The 26,063-nt window shown below is 40.6% G+C and overlaps 1 protein-coding gene and 2 long non-coding RNA genes across 3 annotated transcripts in view; 2 read left to right on the top strand and 1 right to left on the bottom strand.

Moving 5' to 3' along the window:
* The first annotated feature begins 1,294 nt into the window (after window positions 1-1,294).
* On the top strand, window positions 1,295-10,072 carry TYMS (thymidylate synthetase). Its single transcript, XM_023919945.2, has 7 exons — window positions 1,295-2,488; window positions 2,809-2,882; window positions 4,126-4,300; window positions 5,774-5,875; window positions 7,076-7,251; window positions 8,616-8,687; window positions 9,550-10,072. Exons 1-7 carry the CDS (start codon window positions 2,317-2,319, stop codon window positions 9,685-9,687), a joined length of 909 nt encoding a protein of 302 aa, XP_023775713.1. The 5' UTR covers window positions 1,295-2,316; the 3' UTR covers window positions 9,688-10,072.
* A 6,065-nt stretch (window positions 10,073-16,137) lies between these two features.
* Window positions 16,138-24,709, bottom strand: LOC147655488 (uncharacterized). Its single transcript, XR_015287420.1, has 2 exons — window positions 19,402-24,709; window positions 16,138-17,634 (listed from the first exon to the last, which is right to left on the bottom strand). It is a non-coding gene; the product is annotated as an uncharacterized LOC147655488 (long non-coding RNA).
* LOC147655489 (uncharacterized) overlaps window positions 16,153-26,063 on the top strand; it is a 40,148-nt gene continuing 30,237 nt past the window's right edge. Inside the window, exons 1-2 of the long non-coding RNA XR_015287421.1 lie at window positions 16,153-16,297; window positions 17,553-17,638. This is a non-coding gene — a long non-coding RNA (uncharacterized LOC147655489). The remainder of the gene's footprint in view (window positions 16,298-17,552; window positions 17,639-26,063) is intronic.

Genomic DNA, 26,063 nt, shown 5'->3' on the forward strand with positions numbered 1-26,063 from the left:
ACCAAAATGTATATTCTTTCTTTTTTTTTTTTTTTTTCCTTCTAGGAAAGAAGAAGTGTGAATTCTTTCTTCCTGAAATAAAGTATATGCTCCTTAGTTGAACTACCCCTATGCTCAACATAGCTGTTAAATCACTATGGTTAAAATAGTTGCATATAAATAAAATGTTGCTTAGTAAATACTGTGACATATAAGCTATCAACCAAAGACTGTAGAAATGTTTAAACTCAAACTCAAACCCAAATCCATTTCAATATTAATTTAAATGTTATTTATGTTGTCAGTAATGTAATCTTTGATAACAAGCTATGGCTCTGGTTATGCAAAAATTTAATGACATAATCAGCTGTAAGCATAAAAGTAATTTCTATTTTCATACTTACATTCAAGCACGTTCTTAAGCCTTTTCAAGACTGATCCCTACAGATGTTGCACATTCAGCAGCACATTCAGTCTGAATCAACCAGATTTCCATCTGTATGTAGCATATTATTTTGCTGTGAAAATATTTAATTTCTTCTTCCAGTTGCTTTTGATGCTTATTGTGTACATTAAATGACTTATCTGAATATGCACTAATGAGTAAGTCTTCTGCCTTTGGCATTTCTTACAAACAGTAGTTTGCCTCTGGAGTTTATTTCTTAATTAATTAACAGCCCTTATCAGTAGTTTGTTTCTCCCTAAATTATACACGTCAACTTTCAATGGTATTTGTAAATGATAATAAAGGTTAAGAACTGATATATCTCTCAGCTAGAAGCAGAGCTCTCAGTGATTTGGTATCATTTGCTGTGCAGAGCTTTTCTAAGCATTTTTTTGCACACAGGTATATGCACTACTTCCAACTGTAGCTCTGATAAATAAATCATGCTAATTTCAAAGTGTACAAAAACATCTATATTAGATATGAGCAGAGAAAAATATCCACGCCCTACTTACACTATGTTTTCCTGTACTTCTATACATACACATTAAGTATACAAATTTATATGAGAAAAAAAAAGCCATTTCACTCCTTTAATAAGTGGAAAAGATTATTTTTCTGTTTGCTGCAAGGAAAGTTAGTATTTTCTAACCTGTAGTCCTCTGTGCTCATTCATTATACCTGTATTTCGGGCTCCTAATCATGAGAGATTATCAGTCATAAATCCTGTAAACACATTGCTTGTCAGAAAGCTGGGCTTTATCTCAGAGATAAGTGATTCTTACAAAATTCTTGTCTTCCAAGAGATACTAAAAAAGAAATATTCAGAGAAGAATCAGTTTCTTCTGACTAGCAGAGGTTATACCCAGAGAATTTTCAGAGGACACCATATTGGGAACAGTTGCAATCAGACACAGATCGGGATGCAAAATGACACTGGGACATGGGAGAAGCTGAGATCAACACGATGAGAACCAATAAACCCAAGCGACCCTTAGTGAGCAGCAAACGTGCCAATAAAATAGGAAGCGGGAAGATGATGACACGGCATGGCATGAAAGGAGCCTGGCTGCAGAAGCGCAGGTCAGGGTGACACTGATGGGGATGGAAGGTGAGCTGTGCATGGGGCACGGCACTGCAGGGGGGACAAGGGAGGCTGCCACAGGGGCTCTGGCCGTTCGGGATATCCTGCCTGGGGGGATCTAGTGCCAGATGCGTGTGGCCTGCCAGGCCCAGCGGAAGGCTTTGGTCTTGTTCAGCTCCAAAATGGGATGCCTGAGGCTGCAGAGAGAGGGAGAAGACAAATGCCAACAGCACTTTTCAGCACGGGATGAGCCTGGAGAGCGCTTATGGCGCCGCTAGAGCAGAACGAAGTCACAGAATCACACGATCAATCACGTACAAAAAGACCTCTGAGCTCACTGGGTCCAACCTCTGACGGAACACCACCGTGTCAACTAGACCATGGCACCTTGTCTTTCCTCAAACACCTCCAGGGACGGTGGCTCCACCACCTGCCTGGGCAGCCCATCCCGATATGTGATCAAGCTTTCTGTGGAGAAACTCCTCCAAATATCCAACCTAAACGAGCCGGTATGGTTCGGGGCACTGGCTCGGGCCAGCCCTCCCTCAGGAGGAACAGCTCCGTGCGGGACCGCAGCGTGCGGCTGCGGACGAGGCGGTGCTGAGGACCCCTGCTATTGGAAGAGGAAGGTGAGGGGGAAAGGGAAAGAGACAGACGAGAGAGGAGGTAGCGGTGGTGCCGCTCCGCCCCGTCCGCCCCTCAGCTCCTTTTGGCGGGAAATACGGGCTTTGGCGGGAAAGCGGGGTTTGCTTTGGCGGGCTCGGGAGCGCAGCGCGCAGCAGGAGCTCCGCAGAGCCGCTCGCCCACCATGCCCGCCGACGGGGAGATGCTGAGCGCTGCCGCCGCCAGCCCGGAGCTCGGCGAGCAGCAGTACCTGCAGCAGGTGCGGCACATCCTGCAGCACGGCCACCGGCGGGAGGATCGCACCGGCACCGGCACCATCTCCGTGTTCGGCATGCAGGCGCGGTACAGCCTGAGAGGTGCGCACCGCCGGGACCCCCGGCCCCCTGCACTTGCTTCTTGCTCCTGCCCCTTCTCCCGCTCCTACCCCTGCCCGCCGCGGCTCTAGCGGCACTGCCCTGAGCCGGGCTGAGTGTGGGGGTCTCACAGGCCGGGGCTGTCCCGTTCCTTCCCACCCCAGGGATCTGAACACGGGAGTTACGCATCCTCTAGCAACTCCTTGCTTCATATCCCCACCTCCCAGTGCCAGGTGGTGGCATTGCCCTCTGTGGGGGAAAGCTGAAGTCTGTTCCCCCTGGCAAATGGCTGGTCCCCGCTGACACTCTGAACTCTTTTGCAGATCAGTTTCCACTGCTCACAACGAAGCGGGTGTTCTGGAAGGGAGTGCTGGAGGAGTTGCTGTGGTTCATAAAGGTTCGGTATTTGAGTGTCTCTGTGGGTGGTGGGCCCGAGAGTGGTGTAAACAGAGCGAACTGGTGGGCAGCATTAAGGCATTTGGGCAACTGCAGATGCTTCTGTTCCTGTGACAAAAGAAGTACAACCCCCTAATGCTGTGACCACACATGGAAGGCGAATCTTCAAGACATTCTGGATTTTAGTGCAGACTTGCTACCAGTAGGATCAGAACAGTTTCTCTCCTATTTCTTTTTAAGGGAGAAAATTTGAAATAATGAGGGCTTGGGCTAATTTGAATATACTCCACAGTTATAAAGCCTAATACAGTCTCTTTTTCTGGTGTTCTAATCAGAATTAATAATATGAGAGAATTAAAAATATGAGATAGATAGTAGGCAGTTTAATGATCTGCTTTTTAATACTGAGATAGCTTGATTTGAACAGAAAGAAGCAGTGTGGAACCACGTATGAAGTAAGACTGATGTAAATGTTAGGCTTTTTAGTAGCAAAAAAATGAGATCTAACAGAGCTAATAGCTGAACCTAGTGTAATAAAATTCAATGATAGGTAGTTCATTGCAATATAAATGTTCCTTTATATGTTGTGATATTGTGCTGGTATGGGAGAGTCTACATAACCATTTCCTATATAGCAAGAATGAAATACACATTCATTTTTTAAAAGCTTTTGGTTTTGTTTTGGGTTGGTTTTTTGTTTGGTTTTTTTTCAAATGTGAAAGACTAGACACTCTGCAAAACAGCATCATTTCTGTGTTGGATTTTTTAGTGTCCTGATTTGGACTTCTTGTAGGATTCAGTGACAGTTTTTGGGTTATTTTCTCATTTTTGCCATTTTAACAAAAGGATTTTTAAGACCTTAAGCCTACTATAGGTGGCTTGGCAAAGACTGTGCTTAGGCCTTACATTTTTTGTCAGTCTATTTGCATCAATCTGTAAAATAACATCTTGTTCTCAGCAAATATGAAATGACATCCCACAACTGATCTTAAGGCTGTTTGTGCATTCACAAAGTGTGAGAACCCAGAGTTAAACAACAGCAGCATGGCACTTCAAACTTCAGCCCAGGATGTTGCTCACAAGTTTTGTTCTGTCCATGTGCAAAAACCTCATCCTGTACATTAATTACACTGTTCTTCCTTTAGGAGTGGAGAAATACTGGACTAGCAAAGCTTAATAGAGCTGTTTTAAATCATTTCCTCTGTGTTGGAATTAGGATGCAGACTTCTCACTGTGTTTTGTAGGGTTCTACAAATGCCAAGGAGCTTTCTGCAAAAGGTGTGAAGATTTGGGATGCTAATGGGTCGCGTGAGTTCCTGGATAAGCAGGGTTTCAGCACCAGAGAGGAGGGTGATTTGGGACCAGTGTATGGTTTCCAGTGGAGGCATTTTGGAGCAGAATACAAAGACATGCACACAGGTAATCTCATCCAAATACAACCTTGAGTGCTCAGTGAGACAGCTGTGACACATCACTTCCAGAAGTCTGCGTGGAATGGGCTGTTCTTTGTTTGTTTTTTTTTTTTGTTTTCAGTACAGCCTCAAATTGCAGCTCAGATATTAGACTTAATATTGGCATGTTGACCACCAGCAGAATACAGTTTTATGGTAACACAAGTGATACAAACTGTGAATTGACACATCTGAAAACTTACAGAGTTTCTCATCTTAAAAGGTCTAAGGCACAACATAGCATGGAAGAAAAGAACATGAAAAATTCCCATCTTACAATTAGATTTCCTTAAGTTGTGTTACTAATGGATAGGTAATTAGCTTCAGGAACTAACATAACTATTTGACAAGGCTAATGGAATGGAATGGAATGCTGGCAGAAGAGTTCCTGGACATGCTAATTGTGTATTACTATCTGGTTTGCCAGCTTGGGTCTCCCTGTAACCCTAATTTGGTGTTGCTGCAATAAGAGTTACTGGAAAAAAGTAGCTACTAGCCATGCTGATTCACTGGCATGAGTCAGAACACTGATTAGCCACTAATGGCTTTTTTAGTCTGAAATTCATTCTAATGGTCAGTTAATTTCAGAAAAATTCTTACATAGATTGTATTGACCCTAAAATTCAGCCTATGAGTGTCATTGGGTGAAATGTAATATCCTGTGCTACCCATGATTAAGGTTCCTTTCTGGAGCTAGAGTCTATGGAAATGTAGTTTTCATACCTGACCCTGAGAGTGCTACATGGATTTATTTATTCATCTGTCAAAAACTTCCTACTTTTGACTGTGTAAAGAATGCTAGCACCTGGCACACTGGTCTGGGTTTTTTTTTTGGTTTTTTTTTTTTTATTTTTAATAGATATATAAGAAGGAGCACTGTAGCATGCAAATTGAAAGTCTAGAAAGGCATTTTTAATCTGGAAATGCAATAAGCAAATCTGTCTAAATACCGTGACTAACTAGGTGGTAATAACTTGTCCATTCCAGTACAGATCTTATCCTATTTAGGTAACAAGTCATCATGAGTGATAAAATATCATCCTTTGTCCTGCTAGTTTTTTTGTATTGCAACTTTTGTTTCTTGGTGTTTAGTGATTATACAGAATTTTTAATAGTCTTAAAAAAAGTCAAGTTGTTGAAAATGGAATAAATAGGAATGGTCCTATTTCAGCAGGTGCTAAAGGTACTTAAAGCACACAAAAGAGTTGAGGGAACATAGGAAAATATAATGAGAATTTTACAAGCTCTGGAGCATCCTAAGAAAGACGAAGAACAACCTATGTTTGGATGGTGCCAACTTACTAATCAGTTTCAAAGTTGCAATAAAATCTTCAGTGGTTCTCATTTGGGTATTACTTTTCACTGGGACATGGGCTGGATATTAAAAAACACCATGACTTGAATCTGTCCGGTTTAGATCTTATTTCTTATATTTCTTCAGATTACTCCAACCAAGGAGTTGATCAGTTGCAAAAAGTGATTGAAACGATCAAAACTAATCCAGATGACAGAAGAATCATTATGTGTGCTTGGAATCCCAAAGGTATTGGAACAGCTGGTGTAAAGTCAATGTGGTTACACATTATATTGCTGCTTGCTTAACTGTGCTCTGTTCCTGTGTCAACAGTCAGTTCCATTCGGTGTCCTTGTTCATTCTTTACAAAACTACTAGGAGTGCAGTAAAAATGGCCAGGGGTTATAATCTTGATTCTCTTTCTACTTAATCCTCATGTTCAGACTTCAAAAATAATGAACCTTCAGTGTTCCTCTCTGGGTTAAAGTGAGGCATATACCAGTGTCTTTGACATACGGTCTATTCAAAGACAGTAACTCTTATTTTAAAAAGGTAAAAACCCAAACCATAAAAACTAGATTAAAACAATGTGTCTGGCTTTTAGCCATGTAATCTATTGTAAACTTAACCCTTAAAACTGGAGAACAAAAATATTATTTGTGTTGTAATTTTCTCCTTGAACGTAGATTCATGTGGTGAACCTGTATCATAGGAATGATAGGGTCTGTTTATACATAGATATCCATTCACTTTGTAGGGCAACTTCTAAACAAGAGCTACTGGAAGAGGATGTTTAACTTTCACCAGTGATAGATCTGTGCTCAAAAAAAAAATCACACAGCATTTTCCACTGTTGTCTGAAAGGGTATGCCACATGTAATTGCTGTTACTTTCAAGGGTAAATGTTCTCAGAAGATATCTGGTGAAAGTTTTCTTTGCCAAGCTGTAATTTTACTCTCTACACTTTTTTGGAGTAGAAAAACACTCAAAAGATCTTCTGGTTTCTGATCTGTTTTTTTAAATGATCATTACTTTTATATCTCAACAAGCACATTGCAGTGGGAAGAGAGTAAGATGAGGCAGTTATAATTCACTTTAGGGTATATGCTTAATTTTACTCTTAATGTCTTCCTTTAGGGAATTCAACTGTCTCACCAAGGTTAGTAGAGGTAAACTGCTGTGCTACATTATGGCATAAATCTGTTCTGTGGAATATCTGTTTATGACTTTCTGGTCATACAACCCAGGAGACAGCTTGTCATGACTTGGACTTAATTGCTTGGGCAGCAGGTGCATATAAACAAGAGAAAAAGCAACAGAATGACAGTGCAGTTGGCTCTCTACTGTATCTCATTACATGCTTGTTTAGGTTTTGCATCTTCTACATTCATAACACACTAATGCTGTTACTGTTTTCTCCCCCCCCACCTTCTGTACCTCAATTCCTAGATATTTCCCTGATGGCTTTGCCTCCGTGCCATGCCCTTTGCCAGTTCTATGTTCTAAATGGTGAATTGTCTTGCCAACTCTATCAGAGGTCTGGAGACATGGGACTAGGAGTGCCCTTTAATATTGCCAGCTATTCACTGCTCACGTACATGATTGCCCATGTCACAGGGCTGAAGGTAGGCTATTTAATCATTTTATTTATTCTTGTTTGAGAAATGAGGGACTAAAACATAAGGCTCTTCATATCATGTCCAAGAAGAACTGGAAGGAACATGCTGTTTGAAATCTTGCTGAAATACGTGTAAAAAAGAGCCCTGTGAATTCAATGTGAATTGCCTCTGGTTTTTATGGGCAGTTAGAATCAGCGATGTAAGAAGTTTTAAATTCTGGTGAAGCAGAAAATCCTTTCAGGGCAAGACTGACCTGTTCACTAGTCTTAGAAATCTGAACTGAGTGCTTGTCCTTATGGGATAGTAATATACAAGTGATTAGATTTTGTAGCATGTGTTTATTGGAAGTGAACAGTACCTCAGCAGTTGCTGTTAAGGTTCTAATTTGGGTATTCTGCCCACCTAAATTCCGGCTGTGTATTTTTTTGATTTCCTAATGTAAATGATTATGTAAAGTGGTAGTATGTGCTTAAATAGCTCCTGCCCTGACTTCAGAGCTGCATTTTGTAATTTGTCAGAGAAACTTAAATGCATGACAGTCTTGTACAAGGGAAAACCCCTTTTCATTAGGGCACATAAAAAATTGTACTAGAAAGGCCTTCTGGGACTAATCCTTCTGCCACCAGCAACATGAAGGGGAACTTCTTAAGACAGGGCAACAGGGAAGAATCAGACTTCACAGCAGCTGCAGAAATTAGCCCAAGATACTAAAAAAAGTGAAGTTAAAAATTACGCCCAGCTGTTGCCTGCCAGCCACTTCCTCTCCTGGCTTTGGTGGTTTTCAGTGTAGCGTATCTGAAGGCTGATAGACACTGGTCAGGGGCCAGTAAAAGAGCCAATGAAACCTCCCCACATTAAATTTGATTGTTCAGGGGCTGCTAAGTCTCAGAAATTGCAAGCTTGGAAACCCTATCTGGGTGCTTGCCTGTGCCTGACACCTCCAATGCTGTTTAGTAGTGGCTGAGGCAACTGCTCTGAAGCCAGCTTTGGTGAGTTGTACTTACTAGAGGTGGAGTGGAAAAGCTGGATGTCACTGCTGCACCTGTTTCTGTCCCAGTGAGCAGATCAATATTGCTCCATTCATCTACCAAAGCTACTGTCATAGCAGTAAGATAGAAAGATTGAAAGTTTTTTGGTTTTTTTTGTTTTTTTTTTTTGGTAAACTAGTGGAAATTTTATTGTATTTTCCATTAATTATGCATTAGTCAGAGAAGTTTGTGCCCTTCACTGCTTCCAAGGATACAAACCAGCACAGAAGCTGCAATTCCACACTAGCCAGATGCTGAGAATCAATACTGTAAGTATTGCAATGTTTTGCTTTCTTGGAACTTGGCTGTTTGAAAACCACATGTATTCTTCATTCTTTTCAGCCTGGAGAGTTCATACACACCTTAGGGGATGCTCACATATATCTGAACCATGTTGAACCTCTGAAAGTCCAAGTAAGTACTTGGTACTCTGTTTTTCTATCTTCCACAGTGCTTATTCAATGTAAAATTATCTTGATATTTTAAATATCCTTTTGCAGTTCTTAATTTGTGTGGCTTTTTTTCTCATTTCTATCCTAATAACTGTAGTATCTTAACATCAGTTCAGGTTGCAAACAGAAATACAATACAAGCATGATTGAAATGTACATCTGTGTACTACTTTAGAACCAAGTTAGACGTCCAGAATCTGTACTTTTAACTTTGAAAATAATTCCACCTAATCAAAATAATACAAAATAAAATGTCTTAGTGATACATCAGAAAAGGATGACTTAAAAATCACAGAGTAATACTATTTAGCTGAGAAAGGCTACATTTTCTTCAGAAAGTAATTTGTTGCAGTATGATAAAATCAGTGTTTGATTTGATTAGACTAAGCTTGGACCGATTGTCCTTATTATTGGTATGGTTCAAAACCATCCAGAGAAGTAGTTATTGATTCAGACCCAAATGATGAGAAGTGAGAAGCTGTAGAATATTTGATGCATGTTTGGGTCAGATTTTCCAATTTAATTTCCCCTGGAAGGAAAATAATCTGTAACCACCAGAACTGATTTGCCAACTGAAAGTACTTGCAGTGCATTTGGGCTATCAGGGAATTCACCTGAAAACTATGTTACTGCTCCCTGTGAAAATACTAAGGTGGATTTTACCTAACTGTATTGGAATTTTTTTCAATTTTTTTTTTCTTAGAATAAATATTGGTGGGAAGGGAAAGCCTACATAGTGTAATCTGATTTTGAACAGAGATAGAGAACACAAAGTCTCTGCTTTTAAGTATTAGCTTTATACAGTAAGCTTGCTTTTATTTCAGCTTCAGAGGGAACCAAGACCTTTCCCCAAACTCAGAATTCTTCGTGAGATAAAAGACATCAGCTGTTTCAGGGCAGAAGATTTTCAGATTGAAGATTATAATCCTCATCCACCTATTAAAATGGAGATGGCTGTCTAATGCTATAAACCAGCATTAAATATTAATGTGGAAATGTACCTAAGCTACTTAGTTTCTCTAAAGTGGTGGGGTTTTTATGTACTTAAGAAGTACTAATGTACAAATTTGCTTTACTGTTAAATAGTCACAGACCAGATTTGCCTTCAGTCCTGATACCTTGTAGTTGTACAGGACAGATGATTATTCCTGATATGCTATGCAGATGTTAAGCCAGTTTTGTTAGAGAGCTACTTTTACAGGTTGTTTCAGTTACCAGTGGTCATTTCTGTTACCCTTGAGTTACTGTGTGTGAGAAGCACAGGCTTACGGGCTTGATTTGGGACTGAAAATAAGAATTTGTATGTGTGATAGAGGCTTCCTTCACAAGGTGGGAGAAATTGTCAAATATATTCTAAAAAGTGTATGTTTAATAAAGCTTTTTAAAAAATACCTTCTGGAAGGCACGATGCATATTTAATTCTGGTGTGAATTTTTATAGGTAGTAGTAAAAAAGGGTTGGAAAGCAAAGTGGCCTGGAGGTGGGGTAACATCTGGCAAGGAAAAACAAACTTCCCGTGGTCTTCACAGATGAACCATCAGGAAGGCAAAAGATTTTAATGGAACCTTGCTGGAAATACAATCTCTGTATAATGTCTCTGTAGCTGCAATTTTTTTTTATTCCCCAACCCCACATAAATTACTAATTTGATATAAATCAAAGAGAGTTGCAGTTAAATACAGGTTACCAGATAATATTAGTAGTCAGCTGTCTGTCACCATTTAAAACCGGATCCCACAAACATATGGACTACTTTTGCAGCCTGAAGCATGAAAACCTAGAGATCATAGTAGTTTTAAGAATGGGATTCATGAATTAAATTCTAGCAGAATTCAGCTTTCAGTTCCCCTTATCCTTGTAACTTCTGCAGTAACTTATAAAATTTCTCTTCAGGAATTTAATTGTGAGTAGATGTGTGGTTAATATTCAGACATAGGATATGCAATACATATTTGAACATGTGGAACAACACATAGTAATTTTTAAATTAAATTTTAAAGTCAATAAACTGGTAGATAATTGGAAAAATTTACTATTTCAGATAATTTTAAGAATTTAGTAATCAATGTGCTTTCATTCCTGTATAAGAGGACCACTGACTCTTTATTAAACCAAACTGATCACGACTTTGAAATGCATAATTTCTATAAAAATTATTTTCATGTCATTATGCTGGTTTTTCTTATACTGATCACTGATATGCAGACAAATTTTTTGTAGCACAAAAAGTTGTTCTCTTTTCCTGACATTTAGCCCAACACAAGAAATTGCACCAAAAAAAAAAATCTGCTCGTTGTAAGCACACCAAAAGTTAAGAGACCACTGCATATTAGAGAGGTTCTTAATATACACTGTAGTGCATCATTCTTGAAGAGAGATGATCAGATTGTGCTCTTTCATATTAGATCCTGTGAGAAGCTTGGAATGGTCAAACCTCATCCTTTTGTGAGGCTGCATTAAATGGATGCTCAGTAGCTGGCCTGTAGTCAAAACACACTTGGGTCCTCTCTCAAAATACTGACCTCACAGGTAGTAGCAGCATTCTTGTTACCACACCTGAGAGCTTTGTCACATGTTCCTCCTAATAAACTTCATCCCAGCTCTACTAGTCTGATAGTCTAAAGTCACCTAGTTCAGATGGTCCAGGTGTTACCTTTTCATTAATGGTATGTCCCACCTGTAGGTTGTCAGCCCCCTCTGTGTGCATACTTTTATAAGTTAAAGGTTCTAGAGTGTTCCTACAGTCCTCTAAAAGGAAACAGATTAAGCTGCACATTCACTTAGCAGTTCTGCCTACACTTAGCAAGTAAAGTTCCTCTTGCTGGAAACCGCTTTATGTAACACTGCGGATAAGGTGGATTCTGCAGGACATTTTGGCAAGTGTAGCCAGAGAGGATGTGAAGTAAAGCTGGCCTCAGGGCTTTACTAGTGGGAATCAGCAGTCTCAGTGGTTATCCAGGACAGGAATACCTAGCCAAGAAAAGAATTCAGAATGAGAATAATTTACTTCTCTTCATAAATTGCAGAGGAGTTAGGTGTACAGACATACATAGCATACATAAGCACACCAGTCTCTATAGCTCTGGAACAGCTGGTTTTTAGTATAGGAATTAGTTACAACTTCACTGTTTCCCTTTATCAGCACAGTTTACCACCAATAGCAGTTGAAGTGAAGCTTATACCTTGAAGACCAAGAAGGTTTATGGTGCTCAAAAGATCAGAAAGATGTAAAAGGCATTTCAGCAGCACACTTTAATGTGAGTAAAAGTAAAAATACATTTTAAAATTCATAGGTATGAGACTTCTAGGAGCTTTCATGCAGAAATATGAGTATTTGAAGAAGTTTAATATATAAACAGGAGGTACTCAAGGAATTTTGATTTGCAAAATACAAATACAGTTCATGCTGCCAAGATGTCTACTATGACTGCAGGACATATTCAGAGCAATGTTTTAGGCAAAACATGAGACATTGCTTTGATATTTTCCAGAGGTGCATCCTTGTATCATTTCTCCACTTTCCAAGGGCCATTCAACAACTCACAGATAGCAATGAAATTTCTTACTACTTTGGTCAGATATCAACTTCTACATTCCACCTTAGATGAGTTTTGTAACCCACACTATTTCTGACATGTTCTGGTATGTTGCAAAATTTGCCTTACTGCAGTACAATAAACAATACTAGTTATCTGATTATGGTAGATGAAGGATCAGGAAAGAAAGAACTGCTGAATTTTTGAGACAAACTTCCATCTGATCAGCCATCAAAATCAAGTCTTCTAATGAGTCTGACTTGGTGAGTTTGTCACCATAGTGACTGGCACCTGTGAAGTGTCTGAATATGGAATGCAGCCCAGGTTTCAAGTGCCTTTGTTAAGGCCACAAACAGTTCACATTCACCTGCTTGAAATTTAACTCACCCTTCTAACTTCCCTTTGCAGCCCACTGGAAGGTGAGCTTGTGGGGTAACATCACAAATACAAGCTGTGACCACCATGTAGCAACATGTTTTTTAAGGAAAAAAAAAAAGAACAATAACCACAGTCAGTTACCGGAATTTTTTTATATAACTAACCTGTTTTCATGCATTTCAGATAACTGGATATGATCAAACATTATCAAGTGCTGGACTAATTAACAGAGGTCCCCAAATCCATACTAGAGATGACTGCCACTCTAAGACATCCAAAGCCTTTCAGTGCATGACATGAAACAACAAAAGCTTACAGCAATGCATACAAGCTTATGCTCAGAAATTGCAGTCATGACAGCTGAAGAAACTAATCAGGCTGCCTTGAAGGAAGGGGAGAGAAAGATTTTCTTATTGCTGCTGCATTTTGCAGAGGCTTTCTCTGGAACTTTTTGGCCATCAGCAGCACAGACAAGCTTTCATTCACACTTCCTTGTCTGCAGCTGTCAATTTGGAGACAACTCAAGGCCCTGGCTTGTAGAAGATATTTAAATATCATTCACTTGTGGCAATGTAAGGGAGAAAATGGAAAGTTAAGACCTGGAGACTCCCAAATTAACATAAGAGCTGCTGGCAACTCATATAAAAGCATTTGAACAGTGTCCCTCCTGTGCGTGTAAATCCAAATTATTTAAATTTAAATGAGAGTTCACATGAGAATTTGGATGAACTTCAAGGATGTTGTCAGTATTAAAAATCAGCTTATACTTGTAATGTCAAGAACACTACACCTGACACAATGAACTGCGGTACACTGAAAAAAAAATCAATGTGTGCCAAAGGGCATAGTTGTACTGCATTGAGTTTGGAAGTTACTGCCACTTAACTGGATGTTGAATCTCTTAAGTGAAAGTGAAGTGAAAATGCCGAGTGAAAATGGTTGCTCCATTCCCAGCCATGGGCTCAATGTGCACAAAGGCACGCTGAGTTTGTAGTGAGGCTATTATGTAATGCTCACACAAACTGATTGGGCAGCTCTGCCAGATAATTGCCTCACACACTCCTTCAAAATCTTTTTAGCATTTAGGCTCCTTTGGGAGCAAAGTCACACCCCTCTGGTCACCTACTGTGTCCACAAGGCAGGAACTAGGGGCACTCTGGGGACAGGATTCATCATGCTTAGAACTGGGCAGCTTTGGGATGTGCTTGCCTATGTGAATAAGCAGCTGTTTCCATTTTGAGGCAGCTAAAGTGAAAATAGCAGTGATTCTGCTGTAGGAAATCATTCTTCCTCCTGGAGACCAGTCCAGCCAGATGAGAGATGGCCTTGTAGCTGAAATACACTTGGATAAGAGTTAGGATTCAATTTCTAGCTGTGCTACAGATTTCCTGTCTGGAGCTTGACTAAGTTGTTCTGTCAGTTCAGGCCTCATATTAATTTCCTGTGTTTCTAGTACAGATAATTGTATTCCTCTTATTCACATGGGAATTCTGTGGATAAATACATTAAATGTTTATGTGGTTCTCAGATGCTATGGTGAAGAGAAAGGTTATATAAAACATCCCATACAGCCAAAATTCAGGACTGGCCTTTAATATACTAATGGATAATTCAAACCCATCCTGCTAGATAGTCATTGTAAAACACCCCTCCCTGCAAATAAAGTGCCTTATCTACTGGTAGACAACAGCTGAGTGTGAGAAGTACAGCAGTATAGCAGGGCTTGGTGTGAGAAACTGCCAGCAGAGGAATTATGCTAATGTCATCACTGTTGTTTCCAGTTGCTGCAGAGACTGAGAATTTGTTAATTCACATTGTTTGGCTCTGTACATTTGGTGTCAATACTTGGCAAAAAGATGGGTGCAATAAAAACCAATTTACTTTAATCTGGAGACTGGTATTCTAAAAAAGTATCAGCCTGTCTGCTGACACCTCACTATATATGATATATCTGGGATTTAGTTCTGGTCTTTGGAGTCATTAAAAATAATTCATGCAAAAAGTATTTAAATATAGCTGACTGCAGTGACTTACTACTAATGCTAGCAATGAGTTTCCTTGGGAGAAAGGACAGGTTTCACCCTTTTAAAATAGCTGCAAATGTACCAGACAAATTCCTGCTAAGGCCAGACAGGGCACTGAGTGCACTGACAGACTGTGACCAGTCTCACCTGAGGCTCAAATATTCTGCCCACAGGCCTTAGTTTCTGCCTGGCTTGCATGGTGTACCTGCCTCCAGCTGTGCTACAGCTGTGGACGTGTCTAGCCATGGAACAACACCCCATCCTGGCTGGACACACCCTGGGCCATGTCTGACTGTGGTTCTCCTCACTCCTGGCTTCTGCTAATCCCCATCCCCAGGGAGGTGCCCAGCACTTGAGGCTGGGGCCACCTCACCACCCCTATCACCCCTGCTCCCAAATGGAGGTGGGACAAGCCCCATGGGGCTCCCCGACAGCTCTCAGTCCTTGGGAGCGGCTGGCCCCCATGGCATCCTGCCTGCCAGGTATCCCAGGCTGCCTCAAGCCCTAAGCCAGCAGTGCAGAGCCAGGCCTGCAGCTGCACAGGACCTTGCCTCACAAACCTGGCACAGCTCTGGTTTCTGACCCTCTGTTGTGGTTTAACCCCAGCCAGCAACCCAGCCCCAAGCAGCTGATCAGTCATTTCTCCACCATCAGGACCAGGGGTGGAATTAGAAGGGAAAAAGCTGGAAAATTCAGTTTGAGATATAGACAGTTTAAAGGAGAAAGCAAAAGCTGTGTACACAAATAAAGCAAAACAAGGAATGAATTCACTGCTTCCCACGGGCAGCCAGGTGTTCAGCCATCTCCAGGGGAGCAGGGCCCCATCACATAACAATTCCTTGGAAAGACAATCGCCACCACTCCAAATATTCCCCTTCCTCCTTCCTTCCCCCATTTTATACACTGAGCATGACACCACTCTGGAATATCCCTTTAGTCACTTTAGGTCACCCGTTCCAGCTGTGTCTCCTCCCAGCCACCCCCAAGTTCCTTGCCAGCATGGCAGTACAAAAAGCAGAAAAGGCCTCGGCTTTGCGTAAGCCCTGCTCAGCAATAACAAAAACATTTCTGTATTATCAACCCTGTGTTCAGCACAAACCCAAAACATATCCTTTCCCTAGCCACTGTGGAAAAATGAGCTCTACCCCAGCCAAAACCAGCACACCCTCCCACAGCACTGGCCCTGCCCACATGCTGAGTGTGACCGAAGCCCTCACAAAGGGAATTTGATGCTCTTCAGGGGCCATCTGAGAATCCCTGCTTTGACCCCCACCCACAAGCCTGCCCAGGGCTCTGGGGCTACACAGGATCTGCCTGAGCCCTCCACCTGCCTCCAACAATCCCTGTCCTTTTTCCATTTCTGTGTCCCTGCCCTGGTTATGTGTCTCCTGAAATGCCCCTTCACCCCACAGCAACTAAATCCCTCTTCAGCAAATCCCTCAGAGAGAGCTCGCTTCTCTGTTGAGTGAGAGGATGCATCTCTCTCGGAGGGAGCTCGGGCAGAGGGCACTGAGGGCAGGAGCAGCCCTGCCGGCACTGCCCAGTCTCATGAGAAGCCCTCCCCCATCAGCCCTGCCCTGGGGGCCATCTCAGCTCAGGACATGGCCCCAGTCCCTGCCGGAGCCACCCCAGGGGTAATGGCAGCTGTGCAGGGCCGTGGACTGATCCGGGCCCTGAACCCGCAGGCTGAGCTTGACCTGGGCCTGACTTCATCACCATGGCCAGGCTGGCAGGCCCTGGGCTCTGTCTGACTCTGGTCCCCGGGACACACCTTGCCCTCAGAGATGTCTTGGCACCATAATCTTGTCTGGTAGCATTCTCAGTCCTGGCTGTTCCCTCAGACCTGCCCTGCCAGCCATGCTCCCAGCTCCAGCCCTCCTGCACCCCTGGCAGTGACACTGGTGCCACCGAGAGGGTGACTTGCAGCTTGCTAACAGCAGGATTTCCTGGAATTTCGATGTTTACATTTGAGTTACGGCAGCACAAGTAGAGTTGGTACAATTAGAGAAGCCTGGAACCTTTCCTCTCCAAACCTCACTCCTTCATATAGCCACTGCAGGGTCATGTCTACACATGCACTGCTGTACTGAGCAAAACACTGTCTGAAGCACCAAAACCACAGAGCAAAATGAAAATGGGAGCTGGGTAATCATCCTTGGGCTACAGGATTCACCAGCTTCATCAGCCCTCCAGTGCTCTACAGACCACATTGTCCAGCCCGCACTGCTCTGCACAGATGTTATCCAGGCTGTCTCTTGGACCTGCAGTGTGCTCCACAGAGCAGCATAAACTTACTTCATCTTTGTACCTTCCTTCTCTATCCTCCATATATGGCCAATCACTATCACAGGATGCATTCTTTCATATTTCTCACTGCTGTTAGAAATATGAAATTTTAGCAATTACTTTAATACTAATAGTGAAAAATTAAATCAGATATTTCCAGGTTGTTCACAGACATTGAATGTGGTAAGAATGAACCAAGGAGATAAGGTGAAGAGAGACAACCTTGGTAGGGAGTAGCTGAAACAGAGACCAAGTAATTTTCAGCTTTAGTGTTTAACTTCACGTAAAGGAATTTTGGCACCTGCTCCAAAGGTTATGAAGTAGAGTCATTAAACAAACAGTAATTAGGAAAAAGCCCAAAGCACTTATACATATACTCACATGTTCTCTGGTAGCTGCACCAATTCCTAGCACTGTTAAGGCCTGCAAGGAAATAACAAACATTCAAGACTTGCTTCTGGTTTTCTGAATTCCCAGTGGAGCTACTCAGTAGCACAAAGGATGGAATAACATCACACTGTTTTCTATGTGTTTTATAGAAAATGTAACACATGCTATAAAACTCTTTATTGATTTTTTTTTTCTGCTTTCTCTTGTCCACAGGCAATGTAAAGAATTATGTAACAGGGTGTGTGGAGCAGTAAAGAAATGCACATACAGTACATCTGGGGTTTTAACAGTGCTGCTAAGTATAGCATGTTGGGAACAGAAATTCTGAACAAAACTTCTGATTTCACTGGAAACCACATATTTTTTTAAAAAAAGTCCATTCCCATTTCATACTAAATGTTGGCTGCTTTCCTTATGCAAGCATTGAAGTACTTTTACATATTTTTTTAGAAGGAAACTGTTGATTTAAACTTAAGGGAATACAGGTGCAGAATATGTATCAACATCCTGTAGCAAATACATTTAATAGTATTCTGAATCACTAGTTCAAACTGAGCTCTGAGTATGTGAAGAAACAGTATCAACATTACATCACTGTAGTATTATTGAAATAAAATATTAAAACTCCAAGATCTGAAACAGTTGCGTGTCCTATCTGGATATGCATATCCTCATCTGGAAAAGTTGGGCTCTTAATGCACAAGGATTTAAACTCAGCTGGTTCAGTGACCCACTCTATTGCTTCCTTTATTTCACTTTTTTTGCTTTGCATTCAGCATCTGGGATAAGAAAAATAAGAATCAAATACAGTGAAGGTTTCTAGAGAGTTATTTTTCCTGTCAAACTGCAAAATTTTTATGAAGTGGTAGAAACTGAGGAAATAGAAAGCAAATGAAAAGCTGGAATTGCTGTTCTGTCTGTATCATACTTTTGGCTGTACTTATGCAGAGTTGCAATGACTATGTCAATATCCAGACTAGGTTCAAACTAAGCAGATCAGGACCTGTAGGAAGTAGAGCAGTCTTCTGTGGAAATGAGTATATCTTTGGCAGCACATACTTCAGTAAAGCACCCTAAAACATGGACATGGCTGCCTGAAATTTTCAGCAGGAAACCTTCTTGACAAAAAAAAAAAAAAAAAAAAGTGCAGTAGTTTAAATAAGATGAGTTTTCGAAGCAGCATTTCTCTCCCACACAAGGGAGAATTTTTCTTTCTATAAAAAAGTGAATCATCTGAAAATTACATCATAATTCCTCTGCAGGCTCTTCGGGTCTTTGCCATCCTATATTGACAGACTTCCTGGTTCAGCATTCCATGATTTATGGCATCCCATGAAAGCTGTGTGCTGCACTGCAGTGCCCAGAGTAGGTCAGCAGCTGTGGTGTGTCAGTGAACATATGGGGTAAAGAATCTGACCCATAGCAGTTAACAAAGTACCATTTCAAAATAAAAATGAGTGACCTCCATCTACTTTTTCATTTTCACTCAGATATTCTAGTTTGGATAACTTATTTTCCAGCTTATTTTTGGCCAAATATCCGTTAAAAATTATTAACAGGCTTTACTCTGAAGCCTCCCTGTATATAAAAGCCACTTTAAATCTTCTAAAAGACAATCCTGGTAATGGGGTTCCCCTGCAGACTCGAATTTCTGGCACAGAAATACAGGATAAAATTTATAGTAATACATTTACTTTGGTCATATCCAATAGTGCTGTTTGCTGAAATATATCAACATTTGTTGATATCATTATTCAGGATTTGGAGAAGGAAAAAAACAGTACTTGTCAATAAATGCATATAAGAGATATTTCATCTAATGGTTTTAAATAGAAAATAATATAGTATAGTAGCAAAAAGTGATATTCACAGTTATTTTGTCTGGCCAATAATTTCTTGTATAGATCTCAATCTGCAAATATCATCCTGTAGATAAGCACCCACTTTTACTTTGAATGTATATGCATACTTGGAACATGAAATAGATCATTTCTGAATGATTAATGGGGCCATAACTGGAATCCATAAACTAGATTTTACAATTTTAGCATCACTGTCTTACAGAAAGAACTTCCTTGTTACTTCTCCTCCCTTGTGAGTAAGCTTCATCCTACTCTGAAAATAAAACAGCGATGGCATTTTCCAAGTCAACGGAAACACGTTTATCTTCACTTGTGATCAGCCCTCAGCTTTCCCACACCACTCCTGTTTTCCTGCAATGCAGCATTATGCAGTAGTGGAAGGGGGGAGTGTCTGGGAGAGATACAGAAGCAAAGTCATCTCTGCCCGTATCACAGACCTGGAAGACTTAGATTAGGCCCAGTTTGTCCTTTCAAAGCATAAAACACAGAGGTGTAACACTCAAGTCAAGTGTTTACTATACATTATCCAGCCCTCTCTCAAGGCCTATGTGTGCAGCTGCAAGCTAAATTAAATCAATTAATTACACATCTCCAAATAACTCCACCACACTGCATCTAGAACAATATTAATTTACATGTAATTAAAATAAGCTTTTTATTTCTTCCTCACAAGTAGCTAGAAGAAACCATCAGAAAATGAGATCAGGTATATCAGTAACATACAGCTGAACCAAACTCCTCGGCCCAGCTAACTGTAAAGATTAATAAATTTTTCTAATCCAGGTATGAACATCTCATAGCTTGGCAACAGTGTTCCTAGGTATATCGAGGTGTATATTTTCTGAAAGAAAAATACCAGCTGTATTAACTTGATCTGACACCTATAAACCGAGACAGAAAGTCAAGCACATGCAGCTCTCTCTGGCAATAGGGATGCTGTTTATGAAAGAAGCCAGGGGCCCTCTGCTACTGAGAGTTCCAGAGTATCCCTCAAAGTGATGGCAACCAGAATTTCTGGATTAAACCAGCATTTACCAAATTCTGAGGTTCGTGTTGGCTCTGAAGAAGATATCCCCATTTCTTATCCAGGAAGTTACCACAGGTTAAGGGTACTTTGCTTCTAGAAGCAGCTATCCAAACACAGATTTTATCTACTTTTATTAACACTCTCAATGATCATACTTTTGGTTAATTCATAGCACTCCCCTGAGAATTCCTTTGTGCATAAGCCCCTTGCATAAACCAGCAACAGCTGTACCTATGCTAACTGCCTGTTACATGCAATACGCCAACAAAGAAATTTCCATTTCTATGATAGTTCCATGGATATATCTTCATTCATAAACACTCTGCCTAGCAGGGAAAATCCCTGAAATGGTATTAAGCCCACTTTTTTACCTCCCAAATGGATCTGCAATGATACACATCAGTCAGTCCAGCAAAACTTCTGAGTGTTTAGCAGCAATGAGTAAACACTGCTCCTAAAAGTAAAAAGCAGTGAGAATAGATCGTCATCTGTTAGCATTTCCTGCTTCACATACTATTTAAAGTTTTACAGCTATAAAGTTGAACGTTCAAACATGTTTTAACTGCTGGTCTGAGTAGCCCAGACAGGAATAGGATCCTGAATAAGCCAGATATCCATACTTTAACATTTTCTGTTCTGAAGCAGACAATAATAATTTTAAGTCAGACTGTGTTTTAGTCTACAGTGTATTATTTTGTTAAATAATGCATCAAAGAATGTTATTTGGGAAAACTGAAAGATTGGAGATGTTTTTACTTCTTTATTTTTCCCCAAACCTGGCATTCTAATCAAATAGATTAATTTGGACAAATAAGCCCTCCCTCTTCTCCCTAGCTATTTTACTGCAAGAGAACTGCAAAGCAGATAAGTCCTTGGAATAAGCAGAGATCAGCACAAGCTCCTTGCTAATCCAATGCAAAGAATTACATGCCAAAACGTCACCAATGTGGCACAAACCTGATGTTTGACACTGCACTCCTGGGACACACAATACGATGCCAGCAAACAGACTTCATCTCACGTCCCTAAGAGATGCAAAGTAACTGTTTTCATCAGGTACAGATGTATTTAAGTTCACACCTGTCTTTTTTCTCAAGCAGACCATTTTGGAATATTTCTGTAGAGGAACAAGAATGAATATCAGATTATGCTGAACTGGATCAAATTCTCTCACACTCCAGATTTCATCATTACTGTTGTTCCTCCAGCCTGTCAGTTTCACAGGCTGATAGTGTGTTCCTGACAGAGTTACTCCCATCAAAACTGATGAGACAAATCCAGGATTAGGAAAATGGAGGGTACCAAAACTCCAGCTTTGAAGGAAAGATGATTTACCACAAGCTTCCTCATCTGGTAGCACACCAGTAATATATCTGTATTCCATGCAGAATAGCAAGTGCTTGGCAGCCTTCTTCAAGTGTGACATATAAAATAAATACATCCCGTAGCATAATAAAACATTATGATGAAAAAAAGATTAAATAATTCTAGTCAATCAAGGAATGGCTGCCAATTTTTACCCCATTTTTCTGAAGCAAGCAGGGAGTTCAAACAGCAGATACTCTAAACCTTCACACGTCCCTCCCTCATCAGCTTGTGTTGCACTGGCAAATGTGTGTTTCCCTAATTTCATGGCTGTGAGTAGTTGATAATAAACCCTTTTCAGCTTCTTTTTAAACTCTATCCAAGCAGGAGTAAAGGATTAAACAGAAAAGCCAAGTCGCACTATTTTAGCTATCAAATTAAAACAGAGAACCACCCCTGTTCTCATATGTCCTGCTCTCAGAAAAGGAAATAAGTTATTTTAGAACAGGATCTTTTAGATCTTAATACTGAAGGGAATCCCTCCCAAAATGACTGATCACTTCAGCAAACAGATCAACGCATGAAGGCCAAGCATTTACTAGCAGACAATGGTAGCACAGGCAATTAAATTACTGAGTTTGTAGTTTTCAGTAAGGAGCTGTTTTTGTGAAAAAGCCCACAGCTATTAAAAAAACTAAAACAAACTCCCAATTATCCAGACTTAAAGAAAAGCAGCTTCTTGTCCAAACGCTAAAGAAAGACCTATAGATTAAAGCACCTTTTTTAAGCACACAGCTTCCTATAGCTGTAGACATCAGTCCCCACTGCCAGCTGCTATGTGAGAAAGGGCTTTTCCTACAAGCTGCAGGTAGAGGTTCCCCAGGAGAGGATCTGAGGATTCCCAAAGTTTGCATCTCTGCTCGAGGGCAGACACTGGAAGAGGGTATGCTGGGAGGGAAGGACTTCTCTGGGCAGAAAGCAGCACTCCCTGCTGGTGACACAGCTTCTGTCTGAAACAATCTGAAAGACCATTTTAGTTTGGATGCTAGCTAAAACATGTACTCCTCTAATAGGACCCAGTTCCTTTACACTTTCTGACCATGTCGACCTGTAACTTTCACATAAACTAGAAAACAAAAACAAATTAAATAATTGGAACCACAGTGATGCCATAACACATGGATTTTTTTTCTTTATGATGAAATGTCGCAAAATGCAAGTAATATTTACATTTGGCATGCAAAATGAATTCCTGACACTAAAGCAAAGTGGTTCTCAATACCAATCAAGAACATTTGACACTTTCTCCTGAAAATCATCAAGGACTCAGAATCCTTTTTAACCTGGTTTCATTATGGAAGAAATATTGGTAGAGTGATTATTAAAAAAGGTGTTGAGAGATAATGACTGTGGGTTTGTGGGAGTCTAATATATGAGGATGTGAAAGCTTTGCCCACTAAATTTATTTCATTTATAACAGATGGCCACAAATACCACAAAAATGGCCACTAGCAAACATATCTATGGTTAATAAAATTAATATGAATGAATATGTATCAAGTTATTACAAATGAATATCTGCCATCAATAATATATATTATCAAACAACAGCAAGATATCAATTAATAATAAACGTGAATCAGTACTGGGGTACAACCAGTGACAGCAGCAGCCAAGTAGTTATATACTATTTTAGATTACTGTTTACCATGAATGAAGCAAATTTATTAATGCTATAACAGCAGATATTTTTCTGATTACTTATATTAATATTTATGCTATGGATATGAAGTGAATTAGCCAGATTTCAAAAGCAGAAAAAACCATCTCAAAAGGTGGGAACAACCTGGGGGACCAACCCTTCCTGAAAGAGAGGAGGACAGAGCTAGACAGTTAGAAAGCTGGTAAAGTCCCATTTCGAAAATGATCCATATCACATGCTCTTTTTTTAGCCAGGTGTCCCTGGGGAGAGCCCAAATGCTCATAGAAAGGTTGTGTGGGATTTAACCATGAAGTTCTTAGGCTCATTTTTGGATAAACATTAATTGCTTTTACAGCACAGTCATAAGAGGGAGTGGGGCATTGAGCAGCCAGTAGATCCTGTTTAATTTCTACTTTTCAAAGACAGTTGGGGATGCTGTTTTTGTTCCTCCAGAGCTCTTTTTTTTTTCAGACTGTTTTCCACCCTCACATGACAAATTGTTGTTAGTCTCCTTGTTTAGTGCTTATCAGTGGTATCTGTGGATGTTTCTGGTTTCTAGGTACCTCAGCTGCACTTCAAAGAGGCCAGCTGCCCTTTTCAAGGATGTTTTTCACTAGTTCACAGGGCTGGTCCCCAAGCTTGCAGTTCCAGGCAGCCCTTTCTATGTCAGTTTTTTTTTGAGCAGACAATATCTTTTGTTCACTAATTTTCCTTTCTAACCAGGCTATCGTTATGGCTCCTCACATTAATGCCTAGAAAGTCTATTTCTAATAAACAGGAACATGTTAACTATGCAAGATTTGGCTCCCAAATCAACAGCTTATTCAGTAGGGAAGTGGCTAAAAGGTGAAAATCTCAGATTTAAATATGTAATTAAGAAAGATGAAATCAACAGAAGGGTATATGAAGAAACAGGACTTGGCAAAAATATTTTCTTTCAGAAATGCCAGAGTTCCACATAATTACTCTGTAATGTTCTGACCAATTCCACCACTAAGTGCTGTGCAGTAGCTACAATTTTCCATCCTGCAAAAATTAAGCATGGGCAGAGTCTTCAAGAACTGAGCGATGACTGTATTTCATTTGTTATTTCAAAGCCAAACATATGTATAGATTGCTTCAAAATCAAGACCACATGCAAATGAGGGCAATCAGGAGCAGGGAATCTCTCTGAGTTAATGAGCATTCTTACACTGAGGTCCCATGGGCATCACCTTTCCCTCTTGTTTGGCTCACAGAGCTTTCAGGACAGCAGCTATAGCCAAGTGGACAGTGCCCTTCTCTGGTCCTATCTGCTGAGCCAAAATATAGAACCCTCAGTGTCACCCACAGTGGTTTGATACTCACCAATGCCTCAGTTTCTGTTAAATTATATTTAGCTCCCCACGGTTTAAAAGACTGCACTGTTGATAACACAGCAAGGGGAAAAGTCACTGATACTGCAGAAAAAAAAAAGAAGAAAAAAAGAAAAAAGACCAATTCATATTGGTTAAAAATTACAAAAAAGGAGAAGGTGCAGAAATGTGCAGCTTGCATCAAATACCCCCCTGGAATTCTGACTGGTCACTTTCACACTGGCTTGCCTGAGAGCCACATGTGTTCTCAATTTCTAAGAATGCAAATGGAACTATTTTGTGAAAATTCACGACTTACATGTTTGTAACTACCCTTTTCATGACGGAACCCTAAAATGTGTACAGCAGAATCGCCTGTTGCTGGTAAGCACTCTGGAGAAGCCTTCAAAGTTGTTGACAATTTCTACCATGTCTCTACTGACCACATGAATAAAGAAAGCCTTGACAGCACATATGACTGCCAAACATAGCTGAATTTACTGCCTCATTACATCCAAATGCCTGTAACAGAAGGACTGTGGGCCTTTTCCTCAGCTGGTACTTTGAGAATTAACCTTTTCAGACAGTCTGTGAATTTGAAGTACCAGCATGGAGCCATTCATTTTGCACCCAGACCTGGGTGGCCACTGTCAGTTTAGTCGAGTGGCCATGTTTCATCTTACACTTCCCGTTTCCAGATGCATACCCTTCCTCAAAAAAATTAATAATCACAAAGGGTTTTCAAGATGAAAGTTATTCTGTATCACCTCCCACTCCACAGAGGAAGAAAAGAGCCACACTGGACTGGCAGTTCAAAGCACTGTTAAGGGGACAGAGTTCATCAGATCCCATTAACCTGCGAGGAAAAGAACATTTCTCCAAATTAGACAGCCTTTACATACCATCTCTTTCCAGCCGCTGCTGCATCTTCCTGAGTTGTTTTGGCACTTGCAATCACATTCAAGCTGTCATTTACTCATAAGACATTTTGTTTCTGGCAGTGAGGTAATGACAGTTGTGCTCCAGCTGTTTCAATCCCCAAGACTCAGGGCTGCATCAGAATTGGTTTCTTCCAGCCCCACATACAACTATTCAATGTCAACATTTATTCCAAGCAAAGGTTTTTGCCAGGGTAAACCACATGCCAACCTTCTTCAGCAAACTGCAGTGTCAGAGAAATGACAGACAGAGCATAAGCCTTGTGCCAATCATAATTTTCTTCAGCAGCAGGGAATAAACAGTCTCGAGAGTTAGGAGATAGTGATTCCAGTTCTGAATTCTCCCTTGTTTAGGGTATTTGCTTGAGATACCAGTAACTGATGTCTGTGCCTTGCCTGTGTCTCGGTTCCTCTGCTGTTCCCACCTGCATGGGAACAACATCCCATCCCACTTTTCTTGGATGTGATGAATCATGTACTACAGTGCCTGAGGTCATTTATGTATCTAGGCAGGTTGTACTACGCACATTTCACCCATGACGACAGGGAGGGTTTT

This window comes from Cyanistes caeruleus, chromosome 1, assembly GCF_971803275.1.
Source record: "Cyanistes caeruleus chromosome 1, bCyaCae1.hap1.1, whole genome shotgun sequence".
NCBI lineage: Eukaryota > Metazoa > Chordata > Aves > Passeriformes > Paridae > Cyanistes > Cyanistes caeruleus.